Source organism: Parasteatoda tepidariorum, chromosome 4 (assembly GCF_982258835.1).
Source record: "Parasteatoda tepidariorum strain Cologne lab strain chromosome 4, Ptep-v5.0, whole genome shotgun sequence".
In the NCBI taxonomy this organism is placed as follows: domain Eukaryota; kingdom Metazoa; phylum Arthropoda; class Arachnida; order Araneae; family Theridiidae; genus Parasteatoda; species Parasteatoda tepidariorum.
Window position 1 is genome coordinate 79,514,200 of NC_141758.1, and position 24,131 is coordinate 79,538,330.

The window sequence follows — 24,131 nt, forward strand, 5'->3', positions numbered from 1 at the left end:
AAAAACGGCTTTTTGTAGCTATTCAGAAAACCGGAAAAATCAGTTATCCGGAATAGCGATGGTCCCGATCGTTCCGGATAATCGGTTCCCTACTGTATTAGTAATAATTAGCAATTATGAATACATTTTTTTAATGTGGTTAAGTTCATGAGAATGCAAATTAGATGATATATTAAATTGCTTATTGCAAATGCTACATTTAATTTATAATGTTTTTCTCCGATGTGCTTACTATAATGATGATGATTACCCTTTTGGCTGAAGGACTTTTGACACACTCCAAGTATATACTGCCGTTCTTTGGTATGCATATCTATGTGAGTTCTCAAATTATATTTGTTACTTGTAGAATATGTATAGAATTTGCCTACAAATAAACCTCCATTTTGGTAAGCATCAGAGATTCCCATTGAAAAAAATTATAACAGTACAGAAAATAATTTTTTTCTAAAATAGTACAAGTTTAGACTAATATTGCACCAATAAATCACAATTATTTAAAAATATATGCAAAATTATAATTTTAATTGAAGTAAAATATTGTGCAGAGCACTTTTTTCAAATCATTATGATAAATACATTAGTAATAATCAGCATTCATAAATACATTTTTTTTAATGTGCTTAAGTTTATGAGAACGCAAATTGGATGACTGATTAAATTGCTTATTGCAAATGTCACATTTATAAGGTTTTTCACCAGTGTGTATTCTGTAATGTTGATTCAGATGACCTTTTTGGTTAAAGGATTTTTGACACACTCCACATATATACTGCCGTTCTTTGGTATGCATGCTTACGTGAGTTTTCAAACTATATTTGTTATTGGTAGAATATGTACAGAATTCACAAACAAATAAACCTTCTTCATTTTGGTAAGCATCAGAAATCCCTGCAACAACGAAAAAAATCTCATTGTATATAAATTATGTTTTTGCTTCAAATAAAAAACTTATAATACTAAGACATATAATGAAAGAAATATAGATTAAGGCATCTTGTGAATTTACAAAAACTCTACTTCTGAAGACTCTTTACAAGTTTTATAAGCAATTATTTTAAAATGGGAAAAAGTAGGCTTTTTTAGTCATAGCTCATCAGTTGTAGATGAACTAAAGCATAGACTTCTTTTGGACTATGGAACATGCAAAAATGGTTTCATTCAAACAAATGATTAAGAACAATCGGGGCTCAGGGGCTAGAGCATTTGCTTCCCAATGAGGTGACCCAGGTTTGAATTCCGTGGTGTCTGGTTGTTACGAATCCGTTCCCGGCTTTCACCGACCACAGTGCTAACGTAAAACATTTTTGGTAGATGGAGTATGGGTTAGATTCCTCTTGTAGTCTGGTTAAACGTGGAAGGTTTTCCTCTTCATACAATACAAATGCGGGTTAGTTTGATCAAAAAGTCTTCCTCGAAGGTTATACTGTCACATTGCTTGATCCGGGAACTCCCTTGTTTTTTGGGTTGGGATCAAAATTGCAATTCAACAGAGTTAAATTGCAATTTTGCGATTTTTTACAAGTACTGATTTAATTAATGCTGATGATATTTAAACATCAGTATAATGCTAAAGATATATAAATGATTTTTAGTTAGAATGAGAAAACTAGTTTATTATAATGGATAGTTACCATATTTGGGAGACTTACAGTTTAGCTTACGCTTTTGAGTAAAATTAGAGGATACTAATTTTAAAATGTAAAACATTTCAATTAATAAAACTAGGTTGTAAAACAAAATGAGAAAAAAAGATCCTTGAATTTGATTTAAAATAGAGTTATGGTACAAGAATACTAAATTAAACATAAAAACACGTTGCCCTCATGGTAAGGAAACCACAGGGAGCAATAAATTAAGTCTGGTGCAATAAAATGAAAGCGAAGAGTAAACAGAGAGCCCAGTAGGCAATAAAAAAGTTGCAATTCAAAAAAGCACAATTTGTTTCAAGGATATAAAACAATGGTTTAACAAACAAAATCAAATCATATAAAATTCATGAACTACCAATTTATGTACTATAAAAAAAGTAAATATTGTTGGATCCATGAGCTAAAGAAAACAACCCATGTAGGTGGGAATGAATAAAGCATGATTTTATTTTTAAAGATACGGAATTGTTGCAGAAACAAAACTAAACTATATAAATTAAGCAAAATAAATTTTTGCATTCATGTAAATCAAATATTTCAGGGTATATTTTTAATTAAAAAAGCAGCCTGTGCTGTTGAGGAAAAAATGTATTTAATTAAGCCATGACTTGTTTGAAAGATGTCTAATAACTTTTATACAAACAAATTTAAATTATATGAAAATCAAAATCAGTTTATATGCATTTAAATAAAAATTAAATGATATGATGCAGAGATTATTGGAAAAATTTATTAGATTACAAAACCCATTATCAGTGCTCATAAAAGTCCTAATAAATCATTTTTGAAATGAAGACAAAGCGTATGGATAGCACGAGTGAGTTGGTTGACTCTTTAAAGTGATTCACCACATGAGAGCGCAAATTCCTGCTCAATTATATCTCTAACTGTAAATGTAACATTGAAAAGAGATCTATCTGATATATGTTGTTGTTGTTTATCCTCTAATTGTCTGACGAGGTCAGACAAGATCCAGTAAGTTGTTGACCCTTTGATCCTCAAAAAGTCGATTACAAGAAGTGGAGAAGCATATAAGTCCTCCTTGGAAAGGCCCAAGCAGTCGAGGATATGTTCTGCTGAGGCCTGCTGGGCTTCACATTTAGAGCAAACTGCATAAGTCTTTCTTCCTTTAAAGTACGAGAGACTGTTCGTGTGTCCGCTTGCCAGTCTGGAAATAGCTGTTTGAGATGCTCTATCACCTATATGAACAAGTGAAGAGCCCGGTTCCTTGGCCGCATAACAATGATGAGAGGGAGGGATCCTCCACTTTTTTGATAAATGGCTTTTGATTTCGGATTGATACTCAGAAAAGGTAAGGGCTGAGGACGAAGATGTTAAATGACTACAGCCCTCCTTGGCCAAGCCATCCGCTTGCTCTATCTGATATAAATTCTACAATGTCTTTTCATATGATAGCTATAGGTGAAAGACTTATGGCACACTTCACACGTGTGTGATTTTTCTTTAGTATGGACATTCATGGGGTTATTATTACATTCCTTGAAAGACATATAATATGTACAATGTACACATAAATATCTATTTTCTGAATAATTAAAAGTTTCTGAAAGAAAAATTATTAAACATAACAGTGAATACACATATAAAAGGTACATTATTTTTAGCATCAAATGCTTTTAATATTCCTAAAATTATTATATTCTAACATCCAATAAAAACATTGAAATTAGTCCTATTTAAACCTTTTATGAGTCTTAGAGTACATGCTTTTCGTGACATTTTTTTTTTTTTTTTTTTTTGTCAGCTTACTTGTGAAATACTTCTAATATTAGATTCGCAATTAAGTAAGAGTAATTGATGAATTGCAATCACAAAACTTAAGTGAATTGTACGCTATTCTGAATACTAAATATTATCACGGAAGTGCGAAAGATTAAGTCCTTAGATACTGATGATCATGGTAAAAAATATCAATGGTGGGTTGTATTTTTCAAGTGAAGAATATGGTGATAAAATTGGTTAGTTCAAGAAAGTGACCAAGATTAATTTAAAGTAAATTCGGTATCATAACTTAAAACATAATGTTGACCACAGTAAGACAGAAAAAAGTAAAGAAAAAAAAAAGTAAAGACAGGAAAAAGAAAAAAGTAATGCTTGATGTGCTAATCAATGCGAAAAATTAATTTTTTTTGAAATCTTGATCCAAAGTCAGTACACATTGTAATGCATGCTTTTAACTATTATGTTGCTATCATCAGAGCATTAAGTAATATTTTTGTAAATTTAATGAATTAAATTAAGAGCAATGAATTACAAAGCTTTAGCAAGACATTATTTACCTCTGGAATCAACTATAGGAAAGATCAGGCAAACCAAAAGTGTATTAGAAGTAAAGAAAAAATATATAGGCACTATAATATATCACCTATAAAGAGGTTTAAATTTTATAGCTATACAATGGGCTTCTCTCTAAAATGCATCTGTTGAAAGCCCTTTCATTGCAACATGTTTTGAGTTTATTCAGTTTCAGTTAATTGAGAAACTTTATGAATATACAAGTTTAAATTGTTAGAGGCCATCTTCAACATATCCATTTTATAAAAAAACCAAATAACTTTCAAATTTAGCAAGCAATGCTTCTTTTTTTAAACACCTTATGAATTTATGATCAAATAGCCTTAAACAGTTATACAAAATTAAAAGAAATTTTGTTAATGCTTATGAGTTTAAGCCCTTTAACTTTACAATCACTTAGAAAAAACTAAAGACCATTTTTGTGCCAAGTAGGATTTTTTAAACGAAAAAAAAAGAAGATCAGTTTGATACGGAGGAAAACAGTCATACAACATATAAAATAAGATTTGAGATAAAGATTAAAAATATCCCAGTTTTTTTTTAATATTTAAAGCAGTTGAAGTTTCGAAGAAGATTATAAAAAATTATTTAATAAGGGTTTGCACTATTTAAATCACTTGATTAAAATCAAGATTTGAGTTCCGATTTAAATCACATATACACTTTAAAAGAAAAAAACTATTAATTTAAATCAACCATGATAAAAAAAGCTATTTAAGTCTAACATATTTTTTACATAATATAATTAATAAATACATTCTTCAAAGGGTGATTTTATTTATTTTCAAATCTGTTTTCCTCAAGGATGAAGGATTTTTACTAAAAATTGATGAAAAGAATCTATAAAATATATAAATTATTATTTTTTAAAATAGACCAAAAAAAAAGAAGACTAAAAGTAGATAAGAGTGGCAGGAAACTTTTAAATTATAGTTTTCCATTAATTGCAAGTAAAATAATTTGCTGGTAATAAATATATTTTAACTATACCCATTTAATTTCATGTTTAATTTAAAACAAATGCTTTGAAAACTTAAGTATGGAAACAGTGTATAACAATAACGAAGAAAGACACTTGTTCTACCCAAAGTAATATAAAACAATTGGGTTTTTTTCAGTAATGTTTTCTTATAATTTACTCTTCATTGAATATCTAATTGGCAAATTTCTTTCAATTGCTAACATTCATTATTGTGATAAGCTTTAAAAAATAATCTATTATTTTATTTATTAAGTAATTTGTTTTTAATGATAAAATAATAATTATTTCTAAGTAAATTGGTGTCTAATTTAAGTATTTTAGCAAGGAATATTATCTATTTTAAACTCCTGTTTGTGAAAATTGCAACACCATGAAGGAATCGTCATAATTGAATGAAATTTAATACACAGTTGAGTGGTAGTGGTGCAAATAAATGATTAAACTTTCAAAGCAAACAAACAATAAAAAAAGATCGAAATCAGTATTTTGTGTAACCACCACGCTCCGCAATAAGTGCTGCTACACGACGTGGCATGGAGTCAAGCAAACTTTGAATGTCTGTCTGAGGAAGAGAATTCTATACTGTTTGTATGCGTAACCAAAGTTCGTCTGTTGAAGCAACAGGACGAGGATTACGAGCGAGACGCCGACCAACGAAATCCTACACATGTTCAATCGGCGACATATCCGGGGAATACGCCGGCCAAGGAAGAAGTTGTACCTATCGCGATGCAAGGAAGGATTGAACAGTCCTAGCAATATGAGGGCGGGCATTGTCCTGTTGAAATACAGCACCTGGCAAGGCTTGAAGGAAGGGAACAGCTTGGGGCTGTAGAACTTCACTGATGTACCGGTTGCTGTTCAGATTACCCACAATTCGTAGCAATTAAGATCATCCATGATATGCTATGGCACCCCAGACCATAACTCCGGGTGTTCGTCCACTGTGACGTTCGATAACGCACTCCGGAAGATGACGTTCACCGGCATAGCGTCTGACACGAATGCGGCCATCATGGTACCACAAATTGAAGCGAGATTCGTCAGAAAACACGACACGCTGCCAATCAGCAAGCCAGTCCCTATGCTGGTTGGCCCAGTGCAGCCGCAGGCGGCAAAGGTTTAGCGTGAGGGGGATCCTGTATAAAGGAGTCCTTGTACGCAGTCCACGTTGCAGCAGACGTCTAGGAATTGATAAAGCACACAATGAAACACCTGTAGCTATTGACCACCGAGCTGCCAGTTGTCTACAGGGAGCCGTACGGTCTGTTAGCGCAACGCCGGACAGGTGTCTATCATCGCGAGCTGACGCGACATTTCGGGGTCCACTCCCGGATTTCCGAGTTGTCCGACACTCGTTCATCCACTGCTTTCAAACACGCAGCACTGTGCTGCTGTTACGCTGCACACGAGCGGCTACTGCACAATAAGATAATCCAGCTTCACGAAGGCCGATGATTCTCCCCCGTTTAAACTCCGTAAGTTGTTGAAATCTCGCTCTCTTTCGTCGAATAGGCATAAGTAATGACTAAGCTAACGTTTACCACTAGCAGATAACCACCGATAAGCATACTCGCTTGGCTACAGCCGTCTATTTATTCGGATCCATCCGCCGTTCAGAGGGCACTGCTCAGCATACGCATGCGCTACGGGTCTGAAATTCTAATCATTTGCATATCATGCTCTACTTTGCATTTCCTGAAAATTTCAGCTCACTCGCGTAAGTCCTTCATGATGTTGCAATTTTTACAAACATGAGTTTAGTTATGTTTTTTTAAACAATATTGAGTATTATTAACATATTTTATCAGATATTTCATTTAGTGAATATAAAAAAAAATAATATTTAAATAAAAAATTCCATTTAAATCACGTAAATTTAATTTTTATATAAATTTTTTTTGTTAATGATTTTTTAATACTGATTTTAATGTTCATGTTTTGAGTGTCATTTAAAACATCTCAGAATGCTGTACTATGTATGCCCAACAAGTGTTATCTTAATATACAAGAATCATTCACAATTGAATGCAGAGTTTCAAAGTTTCCTAAATAAAAAAAAAACAAAAATTGTGCCAGCTCTAGTTTTAATTTATATAAGATAGGAAAATGTGCTTGCTTTTAAGAAATACATTCTGAAGATAAAAATGAAATTTAATAACTTTTAAACGTAAATTAACTAACAAGGATGTCAATAACATTAAAAATTTTATTAGGTTACATTAATATTTCACAACAAGGGAGCAATCAAAAATTAAATTAAAGAAAAAAAATTTACATCTTACCCCTTCAGGACCAGAAAAATGAGAAAGAAGTGTTTTTCAAGGCTCGTTTACTCATAGCGCTTACGTACTGAAATGAGAGATCCAGATTTCGTCTACAAGATTTTGGCTATCTAGAGTCAGAAAGTCTTGTTTTATATATGATACCTAGGGCCCTGAGGGGAGAATTGTGTAATTGCACATAAGCGATCACAATCCTGACTAGATTGAAATGCCTTGTTAACTTCAAATTCAAAATTATATTAATTCCTAACTTTTTTTAACAAATAGCAAAACATCATACGAGTAACAAATTGGACCATTCACACTCAAATATATATTTTAAAAAAATATTATTATAAAATGATATCGATGAAGTGCCCATTAAAAAAATTATCTAAATGTTTTACCTTTTTTTGGTATTTTTTAAAATATTGTAATAACAAGATAAGTCCTTCAGAAATCATTATACAGGGTGCGTAGTCAAATTATTTGACAAAAAATAAGAACTTTTCAAGAACTCAAAAAATTTTTTAAGCACGTTAAAAAAATATCATAATTAGGCAGGGTTGCGAAGTTTTTGACAATTGACAGTTTTATCTTGTTTTAACCGCCATGTCAAAAAAAAAAAAAAAAAAAAAAAAAGCTTTTGGCATTGTTTTTGACAATTGTAAAAAATCATGAAATTTTGAATCATGTAAAACGAATGGCGTTTTCCTACTCAGATAGACTGACAATGCGCCAAAAAAGATTGGGGTTGAATTAATTATGAAAACATTGAATAGAACAATGTAAACTTTGTCTTTTTGCATGATTCGTAGCAAAAATCAACATGGTAAAGGAAAAATCTTATTTGAAATAGGGAAAATCAAGCACTTTTTGAAAATACCCAATGAAGAAAACACCTTTCAGGGCTTTTAAAAACCGAAAATTGAAAATAAGCACCTTTTAAAAACGCTACGCACCCTGTATATAGTTATGAAGTTTTAATCCACAAAAAAAGAAAAACAAATTATAAGTATGAGAATTGGAATTTTAATAGTGGAAACACTTATGTAGAGATGCTACAAAAATGAAACCAAATAATAATGGCTATACCACTTATTAGTTATTTCCCTAAGTTCAATTGGACTCTCTTGTCCAACATTACACACACACACACACACACTTACGAGAAGGACAGGGTCTTGTATTAGCTGACAGTCTAATATAGTAATATGTTTTTTTTTTCAGAAACAGGAACAATGGAGTGAAATAATAAAGAGTGAATAAAGGTTGAATGTGTCAGAGACCATATAGCAAGTCAGTTATTCAGAGACTTAAAAAGTATTTCTTTTCTCATTAGCGGCAATGTGGTAAAATTCTTTGATATGGGGGAAGAAAAGAAAAAAAAAAGGATCCTCCATGGGGTGGGGAAGTGCTTAGTACAGTATTACCATATTGAGAATTATTATTCATTATAAAAAATTTCCGGCAAATTAAAAAATTATATTACATATAGTGTCCAAAATGTGGCCTTAACCATACTTCCTGGATTTACTTTGTGACTTAATTTCCTAAAAATTATTTTTAAAATATATATTTCTTTTACATTTTATCAATGACAGCTTATATCGAGCGCTTAGTCAATAATAGAGTTGTTTTATTTTAAGTCCAATTCCATTATAGTGAAATATTTTGTTTATTGATCTATTTATTGTTACATTTGCATTCCATAAATATATTAATAAATATAAATGCAAGGAAACTTTTTTCTCCTTGAAATCTCCCACAATTATTTTCAGTCATTATGTCCGAAGCAGATACAGCATTAGGGACAGACTTTATATGGCTGCATTATGATAATGCCTTTAATTTAGTGCAAAAGCTCCATGACAGTAGATTTTTATACTGTTAAACTAGACCGAAAGAATCAGGAATGAAGCATGTCATGTTGTAGTCTATAAAGAATATTAAAAGATGTTCAAAAACACCAGTATATTCTTTTAATACAGGAAAATTTTTTATTTTCTTAAAATCAGATAAATCAGTTAAATTTTAGGAACTTCTCAAAATTTTTAGGGAAAAAAAATTTAAGCGAGATTCTGTTTATAGTTAGGACATTTAACATTATTTAATAAAATATTATTGAAGCATTGCAGATTGGCTATTAATAAGTTAATAACAAGAAATGCATACAAATAAATGACAAACATATGAACTAAACTTAACAAATAATACTTTTTGAATTACTATAACATATACAGCCAACATTACTATCTTATTCTTTTAAGTTTTGTTATTATGAATTTTATGTTACAATATTCATATAAGTGAATAAATTCCTTTTATTTTGGTTTTAGAAATATTATCCAGAAAAAAAAGATGTAAATAACATATCTATAATTTTTATTTTTTGTGACTTTTAAATTTATAATAGAAAAAAAAGATTGATATTTATTACGAATCCATTATAAGAAAATATTGACAAAAAAAGTAAAACACGGCTGAAAAAATATTTAGAATGAATAGAACAAAAATTATCAACAAAAGACTTAAAAACGCTCACTAAAAGTGCAAAGATTTGGTTTAAGATATCTTAGTTTCATATAAATTATCAAAAAAAAAATAATTTGTCTCTTTTGTGACTATTAAGTTCATAATGGATAAAAGATTGCTATCTATTAGGGATCTATTATTAGGAAAATATTGACAAGAAAAAAAACACACAAAAAAAAACAGTGAATCACCGCTTAAAGAAGCATTTAGCCTGAAAATAACAAAAATTATAAAAAAAAGGCATGTAAATGCTGACCAAAAATGTCAAGATTTAGTTTAAGATATTTTGGTTTCATATAAATTATCCAAAAAAAAAAAGGGTTTTTTTGTGACTTTTAAGTTTATAATGGACAAAAAAAAGATTGACATCTATTAGGGATCGATTATTAGAAAATATTGACAAAAAACAAACAAACAAAGGAACACATGTCGTAGAAGCATTTGGCTTGAATGTCATAAAAATTATCAACAAAAGGCATGAAAATGCTCACTAGAGATTTTAAGACACTGTGGTTCAAAATCAGAGAGTCAATCAAATTTAGTTCCTACTGCACCGAAAATAATGTCTCTGTAAATGCACTTTTTGAGTGAAACTTTTGGTGCAAAGATCACACTTGAAGGGACGTTCTCCTGAATGCAGCCTCATGTGTGTAATCAGGTGGGCCTTCTGCGAAAAGGACTTGCCACAGATTTTACACGTATGAGACTTCAACCCAGTATGGATTCGCAAATGCACTCTGACATTCGTTGATATTGGTGAAGCATATGGACACAAGGGGCAATGGTGCAAACCACATTCATCTTTTTGTGCAATGGAGGAAAAAAAATCTAGAAAAATAAACATGAACAGGCTTTGAGAATATTTTAAATGATAAACTTTAAAAGTGAACAGTAATTTCTTAATCAATATTAATAAAAAATTGCATAAGAAAATTAAAATTTAATTAAGCATATTATACTTACATTATCAAAGCAAAATGATACATGAATAGGTTTTTAAAACCATAAAGATAAGCATTAAAACTCGTGACTACAACTAGTCATTATTTTCGACCCCAAGCTTATTTAAATGGTTTAAGGAAATATTACTTGTACAATAGAGATAAAATGCTAATAGAAATGGGGCAAATAAATTAATTTTAGACAGTTTATATATCAATATTCTAAGTAAAGAAGATTTTTTTTGTATCAAGTTCGTCAATCCATACGAAAACAAACACATAATATATTTTTCCACATCACATAATCTTTAAATAAAAGCAGTGTCTGAAATAATTATCAGAAAATAAACAAAACCCATTTTTATAAAAAACAATAAAAAGCACAGTATAAAAAATATTACAAGCATTTATTTCTTAAAATATAGCTTGAAATCAACCACATACAACGTGACACTATTTAAATAAAAGTGAACAATATACAATAATCCATGAAGTAACGAACTTACAGTAATCAAAATTTAACATCATTCAATGCTTAATTAAAAAAATTCTAAAAAAATCAAGACTTCCATAAGAGCATTAATAAATTAAGGCATATTATGTCTCATTAAAAAATTGTTGCAGTTTGTTTTAATTGCTAACCAGAATTTTTTAATACAGCTCTTCAATTCATAATAAAAATAAGACAATAATGTCAAAAAAATGATATTAAATAATTTTCAATAAATAACACTATAAAAATGGTCCAAGGACAAAATATTACAGTTTCTGTTCTTCACAGTAATGACTTTCATCGTTCATAGATTCTAAGCCAATGCATAAAAATTTATAATAAAGTTTTAAGACAAATTTGCATATAAATTTGTGTAGAATTTACAGAATTAATAACAAACCTGAATTCAATGTTACAGAGAATTAATCGCAATTTTGCAAGTTACCTATTAGAGTGAAACTTTTATTGCAATGGTTGCATTCATAAGTATGAACTAAAATGAAGTGTTACAATTTGAGTTATTCTATTTACTTAAATTAAACTATATTCATGTTATTTAAATTAAACTATTAAATATTATTTAAGTCAAAAAGAGACAGGCTTGACATTAGCAAATTAATTATAACAAGACATTATTAACAAACCAGAATTCATTATTTAATGAATGACATTATGAGACACTGGACTGCGCAAATAAACCTTCAATGTGAAATTTTTAGTGCAATGATTGCACTTACAAGGATGTGCACCAGAATGTAGTATTTAAGTGATTCTACTTTGAATTAATTCAGAAAGAGTTGGGCATAACATTATTAGCAAATTAATTTTAAAAAGACACTGTGATTATAACCAGAACTCATTGTTTAATGAATGTCATTATGCATAATAAGTTAATATAATAATTAATAGCATACTACAAGACTATGAAAATTACACCTCAGAGTAAAACTTATAGTGCAACTTGTAATCATAAAATGTTCACCAGAATGAAGAGTCATAAATGTCAAATTCTTCTACATAAAGGTTTTATGAGAGAAAAAGATAGGAATGTGATTTCTTCTTAATATGTGACCTCATATGTAATTTTAGAGAGCCTTTCACTCGCGAAATGTAGGGACACCACGGACATGGATACATACCACATGCATCTAGGTTGAGACAGGAAACATATACTCCTAAAAAATATATATTTTAAATAAATTAAATTTTTAAAACAAAATGTCTGAAATATTAACATTTGTGAATTTATATTGCAGGAAAGAATACAATAAAATTTTAAAAAAACTAAAAAGATATAAAAATTAAGTTAGTATAAAACAATTAAAAATTCAGATCTGAAAAGTGATAGCCTATAGCACAAACATGTTCTAAATAGTTCTTAGAATTTGATTTTCTAATACGCAATTACCTCAACAAATTATTTAGTATAAACAGTTGTTTAGAAGTAAATAATTAATATTTACTGTATGATATAAGGGTTTATATCTGCAGAACTTACAGTTTTATACAAAATTATAATATCGGCATTTCTTGTCATGAAAATATTTTGAAGGATATCAAATGATTTTTATCTAGAAATTTAGAAAATATTTTAATTAAAAAAAATTTTGGGAAGGAAACTACAGGTAAGCCACATGAAATCAGGCATTACTAGGTCAACTTCAGTATTTCAAACATTTGTATTTTAGAGGTATCGTTTTTTATTTTATATTCATCAACTCAGAAAATTGAGATTTTTTAAAATACCACTGAAATGCTATATACTAATTAAATTAGACCATTTTAAAATGTCTTTTTTTAAAATAGGTTTTAAAATATTATAAATATAACTTGCTGCAGATAATAACAATACTTTGCTTGTTTTTGAATCTGTCATTTGTACAGCCTGGTTGGTAGGGCCCTGGGCACATGCCCAAGAGTTCGTGGGTTTGAGCCCCGTCGGCCGAAGACTCCCAGTGTAGTAAAGTGACTGATGCACGTTAAATCTGTCGAGTCGCAAAATTCCTCCATGTTCCCATAACAAATCAATACCTCTGGGGGTACTGGATTGGAGATCGATCGTTCTCTGATTCAGGTCAAAATTACGATCTGTGGATGAATGTATGAATTGGTCTGCCCTATAAACGGGTGCGACGTATGATGTGGCAGAAGTCGAATTCTTGGCCATAGATGGCGCCACTGGAAAACAAGAAATGCACACTCGGCCTTAAATTTGCTCAGTTTCACCAAGCAGGCTTGCCCGTGTGGCAAGTGGCATTCGAAACAACAAACTCATCATTCAACATTTATCACAGATACATATAAGCAATGGGAATAACTATGGACAGTAAATTTTTACTGAAAACAAAAGATTTCTTTGCTGTTTCTATAAAAATTGCAATATTCCCTTCTTCTGAATTTACACTTTTAATTTCATAAACTTTTGCCATACACAGAATTTTATTGATTTATAATATCTTATGAATTAATGAATGGTTTGTGAAATCCAAATTTTTCTGAAGTGCAGGAAAAATTACTAAGGCTCTCCTATGAATTTTTATGTTACTAAATACTGCCATTTACACAATAAATATAAAGAATTTTCAACATTTAAGTGAATAAAAATAATCATATCAATTTTTACGGTATGTAATAAAAGTTTCATCCATTTACAGTATCTTTATATCCAAAAGCAAAGACAAAACAAAGCAGTATAAAACCACAGCACTTGGTAATAAAACTTGATTTCTAAAACAAGAGATTATAAGTCACTGATTCAAGTTAGAACAAGAAAATTATAGATGTCTTTAAACAGTTTTATCATCTGTTTAGAAATTCAGCGTGCAATAAAAGATAAATATAAAAGGCTTTGGACAGTAAAATAATAAGCCACATTTTTAAACAGTTTAAGCCACTGTTTGTGTTGCTAGCCAAATAACAGTTAATGTTAGAACTGCAAGCAAGAATAATTTATTTATGCAAACACTTAATATTTTTCATGATGACTGTTAAGAGGTTTATATATATTTATTTAAAATATGCATCTTGGAAGTCAAAATCACGATAAATCTTTTAACTTTGTTAAATGAAGATAAAAATATTAATATATAAATTTTGTTGCTGTTTTCAAAATCAAAGGAAAATTTTCTTGAAAATCAAGAGATTTGGTAGCTATGCATTGTCTCAAGCCTGTATATTAAATAGTATAATAATTTCAGTTTACCCTATTTTTTATCAATAGGCAATTTATTACTAAATTAAAAGTGACTAAATTATAAATAGGTAATTATATTCATATTTATTCAATGAATAACCCCAATAAGAATCAATTAGGAAATAAATTAACAGTAATTTTCCATTGCACTATATACATCGTAATTGCAATATTAAAAATTCAATTAAGATGTTAAATCAATTACATACTTAAAATAACTAAACATAAAAACACTTTAATTCAATTAGCATTGGTAAAAAAAAGTAAGGATAAGAAAATCTCCCTAGTTTTGTAAAGTGATTCAAGTAAATGGTTATAGGCAAGAAACACCTGTGAATTTTTGATATTTAGCCCGATGAGATATTTAGCCCGAAACATGCCAAAATTGGTGTTATAAACTCTCCAGGTATCAAGCCTTAGGGCAAAATTACAACAAAATTTCTCAGCTACACACTATTTTTTTTTAATTAATTAATAGGGAAAAAACAGGTTTTTGACAGCAGAAAAGCATGCAACCTACTAAAGATCAAAAAAATCTGATCAATCCCTTTTACAGTAGCTAGAGATGCATTTAAATTTATTGAGGAGTTTTTCAGAAGGGCCATCAGTTATTTTGTTGTTGTCCTGTCAGTGCTAGGAGGAATGTTGTCAAAAAGTTCTCTACAGCGCAATTATCATGTTTTTTTTTGGGGGGGGGGGTGAAACAAGATCCAGAAAACAAAATACAGAGAGTAACAAGAATGTCCACAGGCAGAAACCCTTTTACAAGTCAATTCTCCATTCGCCTGCATTTGAACTGAAACTTTGTTAAAATATAACTAAAAATAACACTTAAGGCTGTGAATAGTCACCTCCACTCCAGAAACAATTAGTTGTAAAAGTCAAACATGTTTATTGTAACATGTCTATTATCTAGAATTGGTCAGTTTATGCTAGAAGAAAAGGGGAAGTGACCGTAACCGAAGATGGTGAGGGTTCGTCGAGATAACCTTTGCTTGATATATGAAGTGATGTTATCTATGAAACTGAATGTTTATATTCATTCTCAATGTTTTTTAATTGTCTACCCAATTACTCTTTTTGGTGCCTATTCACAGCATTAGTTGTCAACTACAAACTGAACTTAAAATGAAATTTTCATATAATCTTCCCCTAAGTGCATAATAGTTAAATGGAAGTGATAATATTTAACATTAAACCATGTGAATTAAATGTGTGACACAATAAATCTCCAAAATTGAATATAACCTAACCAAGATTCATTTTTTTTCTACAATTTAATAAATGTCGTTGCATATTGCCTTTTTGAGTAAATGTCTTAGAACAGTTTTTACACATAAAGGGTCGTTTCCCTTTGTGTATCATCTCGTGTGCATTAAGGTTTCCTAATTGAGTGAATTTACTTGAACACATGCTACAAGCGTAAGGACGTTCTTTCGTATGCACTCTCAGATGTGTTTTCAAACTTGAAGCCTGCAGACAGGAATAGGAACACATTGGACAAAAATGTTGAGCACCGTCATATGGAGAAATACATCCTATAATTTAAAAAATAAACAAAACATGAGAAAAAAATATTTTTAACTCATAATTAAGAAATTATTTGACATTCAAATAGGAATTAAAAAAATAATGTTGTATTTGTTCAGCAATAACAACAATGATTGCAGCTGAATAATAAATAACTGTTTCTGCAGAATAAATAGAAAAGTTTCAGCAGATATTTCGCCTTATTGACTATGATGCACTTCACTCATACAGAAACTTCTTCAGAACTGCAAATCTTTAAGCACATAGAAATCACAAGTGTTTTTATTTTTTTAAAAGTAATTTGTTATTATATTCCTTTATTCATTGAGGACTTTTATATTTCGGCTTTAATAACTAGTAATATTTTTTTACTTCAAACAAGTACTGAAAATATCAAAAGAGGAAGTACTATAAAAAAATGTTTAACTCTAAAATTTAATAAAAAAGTAAACAGAAACAATGCACCAATAATATTCTGATAATAGAAACTAATATTATTAAAAGAAAACTATATAATGTATCGTTATTTGCCTAGTTAGTGTAACCTTTGTCAATCTATATCTTCTCTGCTTTGGCCATTCCTTCAAACTTAAAAATTTACGCCTAGGGACTTCACATTAATTAAGCAATGAAGTAGGATAATTTAGTCACTATCACAAAAATTTTAATTATATGGAATCAACTAAAAATATAATCTGTAATCTGATAGAAAACTAAAAATAAAATTACAATCATTCAAAAAAGTCAGGAAATAGATTTTTTTTTCGTACCTGCATAGTTATTATTCAAAAGAAATAAGTTTTTGAATATTTACTATGAAATATAACTAAAAGAATAAGCTATTGTTTTTATGACATTAGCTGTAAAAATATATTTTCCCAGTTACTCACAATATTAGCAGAGCTAAGCACAAGTCATTATAGAAAAGTATTGAAAAAAGTGACTAAAAATTTTTAAAAAGTGATAAATAGTAACTTAATTAAAAAAAAAGGTTTTAATTTCCAGGCAATATCTTAACCTAACAAATATACAAGTAGAAAAAAATTGTTTTCGAAACATTTATATCTGAAGAAATCAAATATAACTATAAATTACATTTTGGTGACTACTATTTAAAAAATTACATTATATATATTCTCTAATTTTTTCTAAATAAAAAAAAAAGTTTACTGTTTCACTACTACAGCTTAAACTATACATTAAAATAACAGTGAAAGTATACAAATACAATAAAAATATTGTTGCTATTACGTAAAGTCAATACATATTTATTAATTGCCTTCATTTGCTATTGTTTTTTTTAAAAATAAAATTTTATCAGAGGGCACTTCTTTACGTCGAGGTTTTTAAAAACAATGTGGAAAGCTAAAGATACATTTAACTGTTATTACTACAGAAAAAAATGAAGTAAAGAAACTAGCTGAAAACAACGCAGTTTTACAATGGAGTTGTCACGAAACGAGTGTGGCATGACATGATTACTGAAATACCAAATAATAATATTGTGTTAAAAGTGTCAAAATAGGAAAAATGTGAGAAACTCTCAGAAAAACGATAAATAACTGCTTTAAAAAAACTGCAAATGGTCGAAAAACAATTGGTGGAAAAATGTAGAACCATGATAGAAATAATCGAGTTGAAATGGGGGATTTTTGAATAAATCGTTAAGAAATAGTTGTTACTGAAACCAGAGTTTCGTGTGTCTTTACAACATTACGTTAATCAAAAATATGACATCGTATTAATATCAAAGGAAATAGATTTAAAAATGAGCGTATTTACAATGGAATAGCCATGAATCTTGCACAAATGTGCTAGATCAAAAGTGAAAAAGGCAACTCGCAAAAATATCATATTAAAAATATTGGAATCTGAAACACCATGTGTAAAGGGTAAAAAAAAAAAAAAAAAAAATTCATTCAACAACGGGATGACGAAATCTCTGCTAATCAAAATCATCATAAGATAAATCGAAAAATTGGGGTGCATTCTCATTGCATAATATTCATGCACATACAAGCAATTCGTCTTTCACAAAGTTTTGCATCTTTAGTGTAATTGCCGGGGGGAAAACGTAGGGAAATCACTACAGAATCAAAAGCGCTCAAGACCGATTTTCAAATAAATTGTTCATTAAAAATAATATAAGTCATATTAATTAAAAATAATGACGAAGCGAATAGGACAGTGAAATTGACTCAATAAGAACATGCAAAAATTACTGACAAAACGACAATAAAACAAAGTAAATTCACAAGGAAGTAAAATGCATCAATGCAGCGCAATTTTAAAAAACCAAAAAGAAAAAACTGAAAAAATATTTACCGAAATATTTATCTAAATACTTACCGACATCAAAAATATTAATTAAAAAAAAAAACCATCAAATGAGTGAAATTTCAAGTCAAAAATAGGTTACCCAAATTCACATCTTATATCGCAAAATAACACTTTATTAAAAAAAAAAAAAGAAAAAAGAAAAGCAAATAAAGTTTACTTTGTTACCCTAAGTACATTAATCTCTTCTAATTAACAGAAGTCAGTTCCAAAATTATAATTCTTTCATACACAGCATATCTTTTTGAAAACAAACAAAGCATTGGTAATACTAACCATTAAAACATGAGAATATAAAGATTAGATGTCTTAAGTACTTGTAGTTATCCTTTCTGTATAAAAAGGAAAACAACAAATTTTGTACAAAGAGATACAGTAAGATAAAGGTTTTGTATAAAATTTTTTGTCTATTTTTCCTTTTTATACAAAAATTTCCTTTTTGTATAAAAAGGAAAAACAGGGTACCACACATGTGAACTCAGTACATGATATGACCATATAATGTGAAAAAATTTAATAAAATAACTAATTTTACAGAACAAAACCACATAGTAATGTAACAGGAAAAGTTTAATAAACAGACTAATCTGATTTTACAACACAATAGGGTAATAAAAATTTTTTACAAGAGTGAATTAGAAGATCTAATGAACATATATCAATAATTAAATTTAATTTTTAAAGTTGTTAATATTGCATTTCAATAAAATTGCAATTTACCCAAAATGGGTTTATTTGCAATTACTTCGTATAATCAAAGTCCCACTGTAGTCAATATAGAATAATAAATAAAGATGAGTTTTGTAAAAAAATATTGTCTGCATGGTTAAAAAGAACAAAATTTTTTTTTTCTTAAAAAAAAATTAAGTTTGGAATAAGATCATACCAACAATTGTTAGAAATAAAGAGTAAAAACATTTGATAGAAAATATTGTTAAATTAGTTCATGTTTCAAATCTATAACAAACTTATAACTTGTGAAAGTTTAAACGTAGCATTAATTTCTTAAAGAGAGAAATGTTCAATAAATACTAAATATTAAAAAGTTAGAACAAACAAAATCATTTCCTAATTCATATCATTCTTCGTTTATTCTAATATCATTATAATAATAATTAAGTCATTTTTTTTGGTCATTGTCAAAATTTTTGTACACAGTATTTGTTATTTCATCTGTGTAGTGATGAAATTATGATTGATATAGATAAAATAAAAGATTACACAAAATTGGGAATAAAAATACAATGAATACAAAAATAAATTTTGTAAGAAAAAAATTATTAATTTCCAAATATGAAATAAGTTTCAGGAGCAAATATATAAGTATATTGACAACTAATTATCTGACATACTTAAAACGGCATAACACCCATTTAAAATGATATGAATAAAGTAAGAGAAACAAATTTATTTTCTTATACTTTGTCTTCATTTTTTATTTATCGTTTAACACAATTATAATTGGAAAAATACTTGCCTAGAATATTCAGCTTACATAGTACAAACACTTCATAGCATAAAAACGATCAAATGTTTTTGTACAAAACATGAACAACAAAAAAATTTAACTCAAAGGTTCATTTGTATTTTTCTGCAAACAAAAGTTTGCTTATTCTAAATAAATAAAAATGAAATTTCTAAATGGCATTCAGATATTTGAAATCATCATATATGCCCTTTTATTTTAATTTGTAGTTAACTCAAATTTAAATAACAAAGCAAAATAATTTTAAGGAAAAAAAAACATAAATGTAGGCAACAATTTTATGAAGAATTAATCTGCCATTTCAAAGAATGTTTGATACAAATAAAGTAAACTTATTGTTGTAATAGCTAACTAATATAAAGCATTTACAATTAAACTTAAGAAGAATAGACTAATTTTACAATAAATAAACAAATGAATAACAAATGTTTTTAACTTTTGTACAGTATTAATGAATGTTGCAAATCATATATGACAAAAAGAAAAAAAATTCAAAAGATAAGTGAATGTGACATTTATAAACATAAATGTGATTTAAAAATAAAAACTTATTAATTATACATGCATGACTAGTAAACAATCCAACATTTTTCAGGAGAAAAACAATTATGTTATTTTGTTGAATGCATTTATGTATGATGCAACTAAATAAATAAAATAAATTTAATTGCATTTCTGCATTTTATTTTATTAATATTATTTTCTTGCATTTTATGCATTTGAGTTTAAATGTATATGCTTTATATTAGTTGGCTATTAAAACAATAATTTATTTAAACCAAACATTCTTTGAAACAGGTGTTTAATTCTCATTTGCATTAAACAAAATATAATAATAATTTAGAAAACAGAATCGCATGTAATAAGAAGTAAATCATAATAGACAACTATTTTTTTGACAAAGTTTTCAATTTAAAATATACTTTCCAGTTGCTTCTAATCCAATAAGGGCATTAGCATTAACAGGAAATAAATATTCAACGCAAACATAAAATTAAATCTTTTTTTTTTGAAAAATAAATAAATAAAATATTGAAAACATTATCAGTGCCAAAACTTATGGCACATGGAATGAAAAATAACACATTGCATAAATCAAGGAACATACTTTTGAAACCTCAAAAGAAACAAAAATATCACTAAAAAATAAATACAAATTCATAAATAGGAGCCTGTATAGAAATAACAAAATAAAATAAACAAAAAAAATGAAGAATAATGAACTCTGTTCAACAGTGATATATTAAAAAAAAAAAAAATTGCAAAGATTGCAAAAATATAACAAATAGTATAAATAGTCTCACACTCATGAGTTCAACTATAAATAACTTTGTTACATAATTCTAAATCTAAAATTATTTATTTTCTCATATTTAATTATACATCCTAAATGTTATTATTTTCTGAAATGCAACAATTATAGAAGTTTAACAACTTTTAACAACTCCAATAAATAACATATTGAAACAAATATTTAAGAAATAAAGAGCATTCCAAGAACAGGGATGAGTTAGATAAAAAACCAAAAAAGCTGAAAATTGAAATCATAAAATGTATGTGCAAAACAATTTTGAAACAATTGAAAAAAATACATGAAATTTTCGCTAGCATATTAATATATAGAATATTAATACATATTTTAAACATGTGAATACAAATAGTGATGCAAGATTTTAATCTGTGAAAATACGAACAGTAGAAAATCGCATTTATAAAAGTAGGAAAAAGAGCAAAAGGCAAACTTTTAATTTAAAACAAGAAACTTTTCTTAAAAATGGAATTTTTTTAAATTAAATTGGAAAAAAAAGGGGGCAGAATTTTGCCAAAAAGTGGAGAAAAAAAACTCATCCCTGAAAGTAATAAATTTTTTTAAATATATTGAAAACAGAAAATATAATTAAAAATGAACTTATACTAATGTTTTCTACTTAAATGTCCAAGTAGGCCAGAGTGCTGTGCAAATGTTTTTTGGCACAGTCTGCATTCATATGGACGTTCACCAGAATGCAGGCGCATATGAACTTTCAAGTTTCCTTTCAAGGCAAATGATCTGGAACATATATTACACTCATATCTACGTTCTTTGGTATGAACTACCATATGAATCTTTAAATTTCCCTTGTGAGGTGTGGTATAAGGACATTTTGAGCAAACAAACATCGAAGTTTCATCCCTTATAAGAGAGGTAGATGAAACAATCTTTATGACACTAAAATCTGAAAAATAAAAATGATCAACTAAGAAAATACACACATGGAAGAAACATCAAGAAAGAAAAAGGTAAGATCCAAGAAAAAACGATTTAAATCATGAGTGAAGTAAAAAAGTAATGACCATATAGAATCCTAATAGAAAAAATAAATTTGAATTCTCGTGAAAAATATAAATAGTGCTTCAAGTACAATGAGTTTTGTATAATTATATATTCTTATAACAGAATTGGCAATATGATATGCACTCATTAGCTAAAAAAAGATGCAATTACATTCATAGTAAATTTTTTTCCAAAGAGTACAATAATTTAGCAATGTTACTTATCAATGTTATTCTCTCTGTGAAATTTCAACTCCCCTGTGAGGTTTAGTTTTTAGTTAAAAAACTTTGTCTTCGTTGCGACCTCGGTATATGTTATTTATTTCAAAAATGGCTCCCTGAATCAGCTTTAGTTTGTAATTTTTAATGCTTTTTATACCTATAAAGTATAATTTTAAAAGAAACTCGTACAAGCACACGTTAACATGGAAAAAAAAAAGAAACAAATTGTGTTATTGTAAATTATTCTGTAATATAATTAATTCTTATTCAAGTAAAACATTTGTTAAAAATAATTTAGTGTTTTAAAGTTATGAGTAAATAGTGATGGAATTTTTGTACTCTCAGGAGATAAGGACCACATGGTATAATATTTATTATCATCTGAATGATAGGGGTCATTATATTAAGTTTTAACTACATACATAAAACTCATTGTACCCTAAAATTCATTAATAAATTACAGTATCTCAAAGAATTCAATTATAAATCAATTCATTAATAAATCTCAAAGAATTCAAGAATAGATATATTGTTAATAATGATAAGAAAAAAAATTCATGCAAATTTTAAGATTTATTTGGTAGATAAAAACAAGAGCAAGTGAGTTTATATTTCTAAGCAAAGGACAGTTTCAAAAATTACTAGAAATTCAAAGAATGACTTCAAAATTAAAAAAAAAAGTTAAGAACATTTTAGAACTTTATAAAACAGAAAAAACACTTTTAATTAAGGTTTTAAAAATATAAATATCCAATTGACAATGGTACTTAAACATTCTAAATCCAATTTTAATTAATCAGCCTAAACAGCGGTTAACATCCTAAATTGTATTATTTTCTGAAAGGCAACAATTATATAAGTTGAACAACAATTCCAGTAAATAACATACCGAAACAAATATTTGAGAAATGAAGAACATTCTAAGTACAGGGATAAGTTTGGTAAAGAGCCTAAAAAGTTATACATGAAATTTGAGCTAGCATATAACCAAAGCTAATTAATGTATAGTATATTATCATAGAATATTAATTATAGTTTAATCATGTGAATACAAATAGCAATGCATGATTTTAAACTATGAGAATACGAACAGTAGAAAATTGGGATTATAAAAGTAGGAAGAAGATTAAAAAGACAAAATTTTGCTTCTAATTAAATTGAAAAAAAAAAAGCAGAAATTTGACAAAAAGAGGAAAAAAGTCATCCCTGCCCTTCCTTAAAAATAATTTTTCATTAAATAGATTCAGATTTTTTTTCACAAATAGTATTATATTAAAAATAAATTACAGTGAGTAATTAATAAAACAATTAGGTCAAAAAAGTATATAGCATAATAATATCTAAATTTAAATATTTAACCACATTAATTTTAAAAAATGTACAACACCGTAGAAAAAATAAGCAAAAGGTCAAAATGTATTAAAAATAAAGAATTGAAAGAAAAATGAAAATATATACATTAAAAATTCTTTAATTTTTTTTAAACTGAAACTGAAGAAAAAAATACAACATTTAATAAAAACACCAGAATTATTCACATTAAAAACAAAAATAATAATAACAAAATAAAATTTAAAACTCATTTCAGGGGCTTTTTTTTACAATTGTTTTTCCTTTAAATTAGGAAAAAAACTTCTAATTTCAGAAATTAGACAATTTTTCAATTAAAAATCATTATTTTTCTTTCTTTAAGCATTACAAATTAAAGAAAATGTGTGATTGATTAAACATTAAAACAAAAAAATCAAGCACTCAACAATTATGATACACAACCACAACATAATACATACAAATACATGTTAATACAGCAATTAAAACCAGATATATTTTAACACTAAAAACAAGAGTTTCAAATTTCATTTTTTGC

General features: G+C 28.0%; 1 protein-coding gene across 1 annotated transcript in view; it reads right to left on the reverse strand.

Moving 5' to 3' along the window:
• LOC122269327 (zinc finger protein 711-like) overlaps positions 1–23,363 on the reverse strand; it is a 28,221-nt gene extending 4,858 nt beyond the window's left edge. The window contains exons 1-2 of the mRNA XM_087161445.1: positions 10,241–23,363; positions 700–891 (exon numbers count right to left, since the gene is read on the reverse strand). Coding sequence (XP_087017571.1) covers positions 700–793 — 94 coding nt within the window. The 5' untranslated portion in view covers positions 794–891; positions 10,241–23,363. The remainder of the gene's footprint in view (positions 1–699; positions 892–10,240) is intronic.
• Positions 23,364–24,131: the final 768 nt, after the last annotated feature.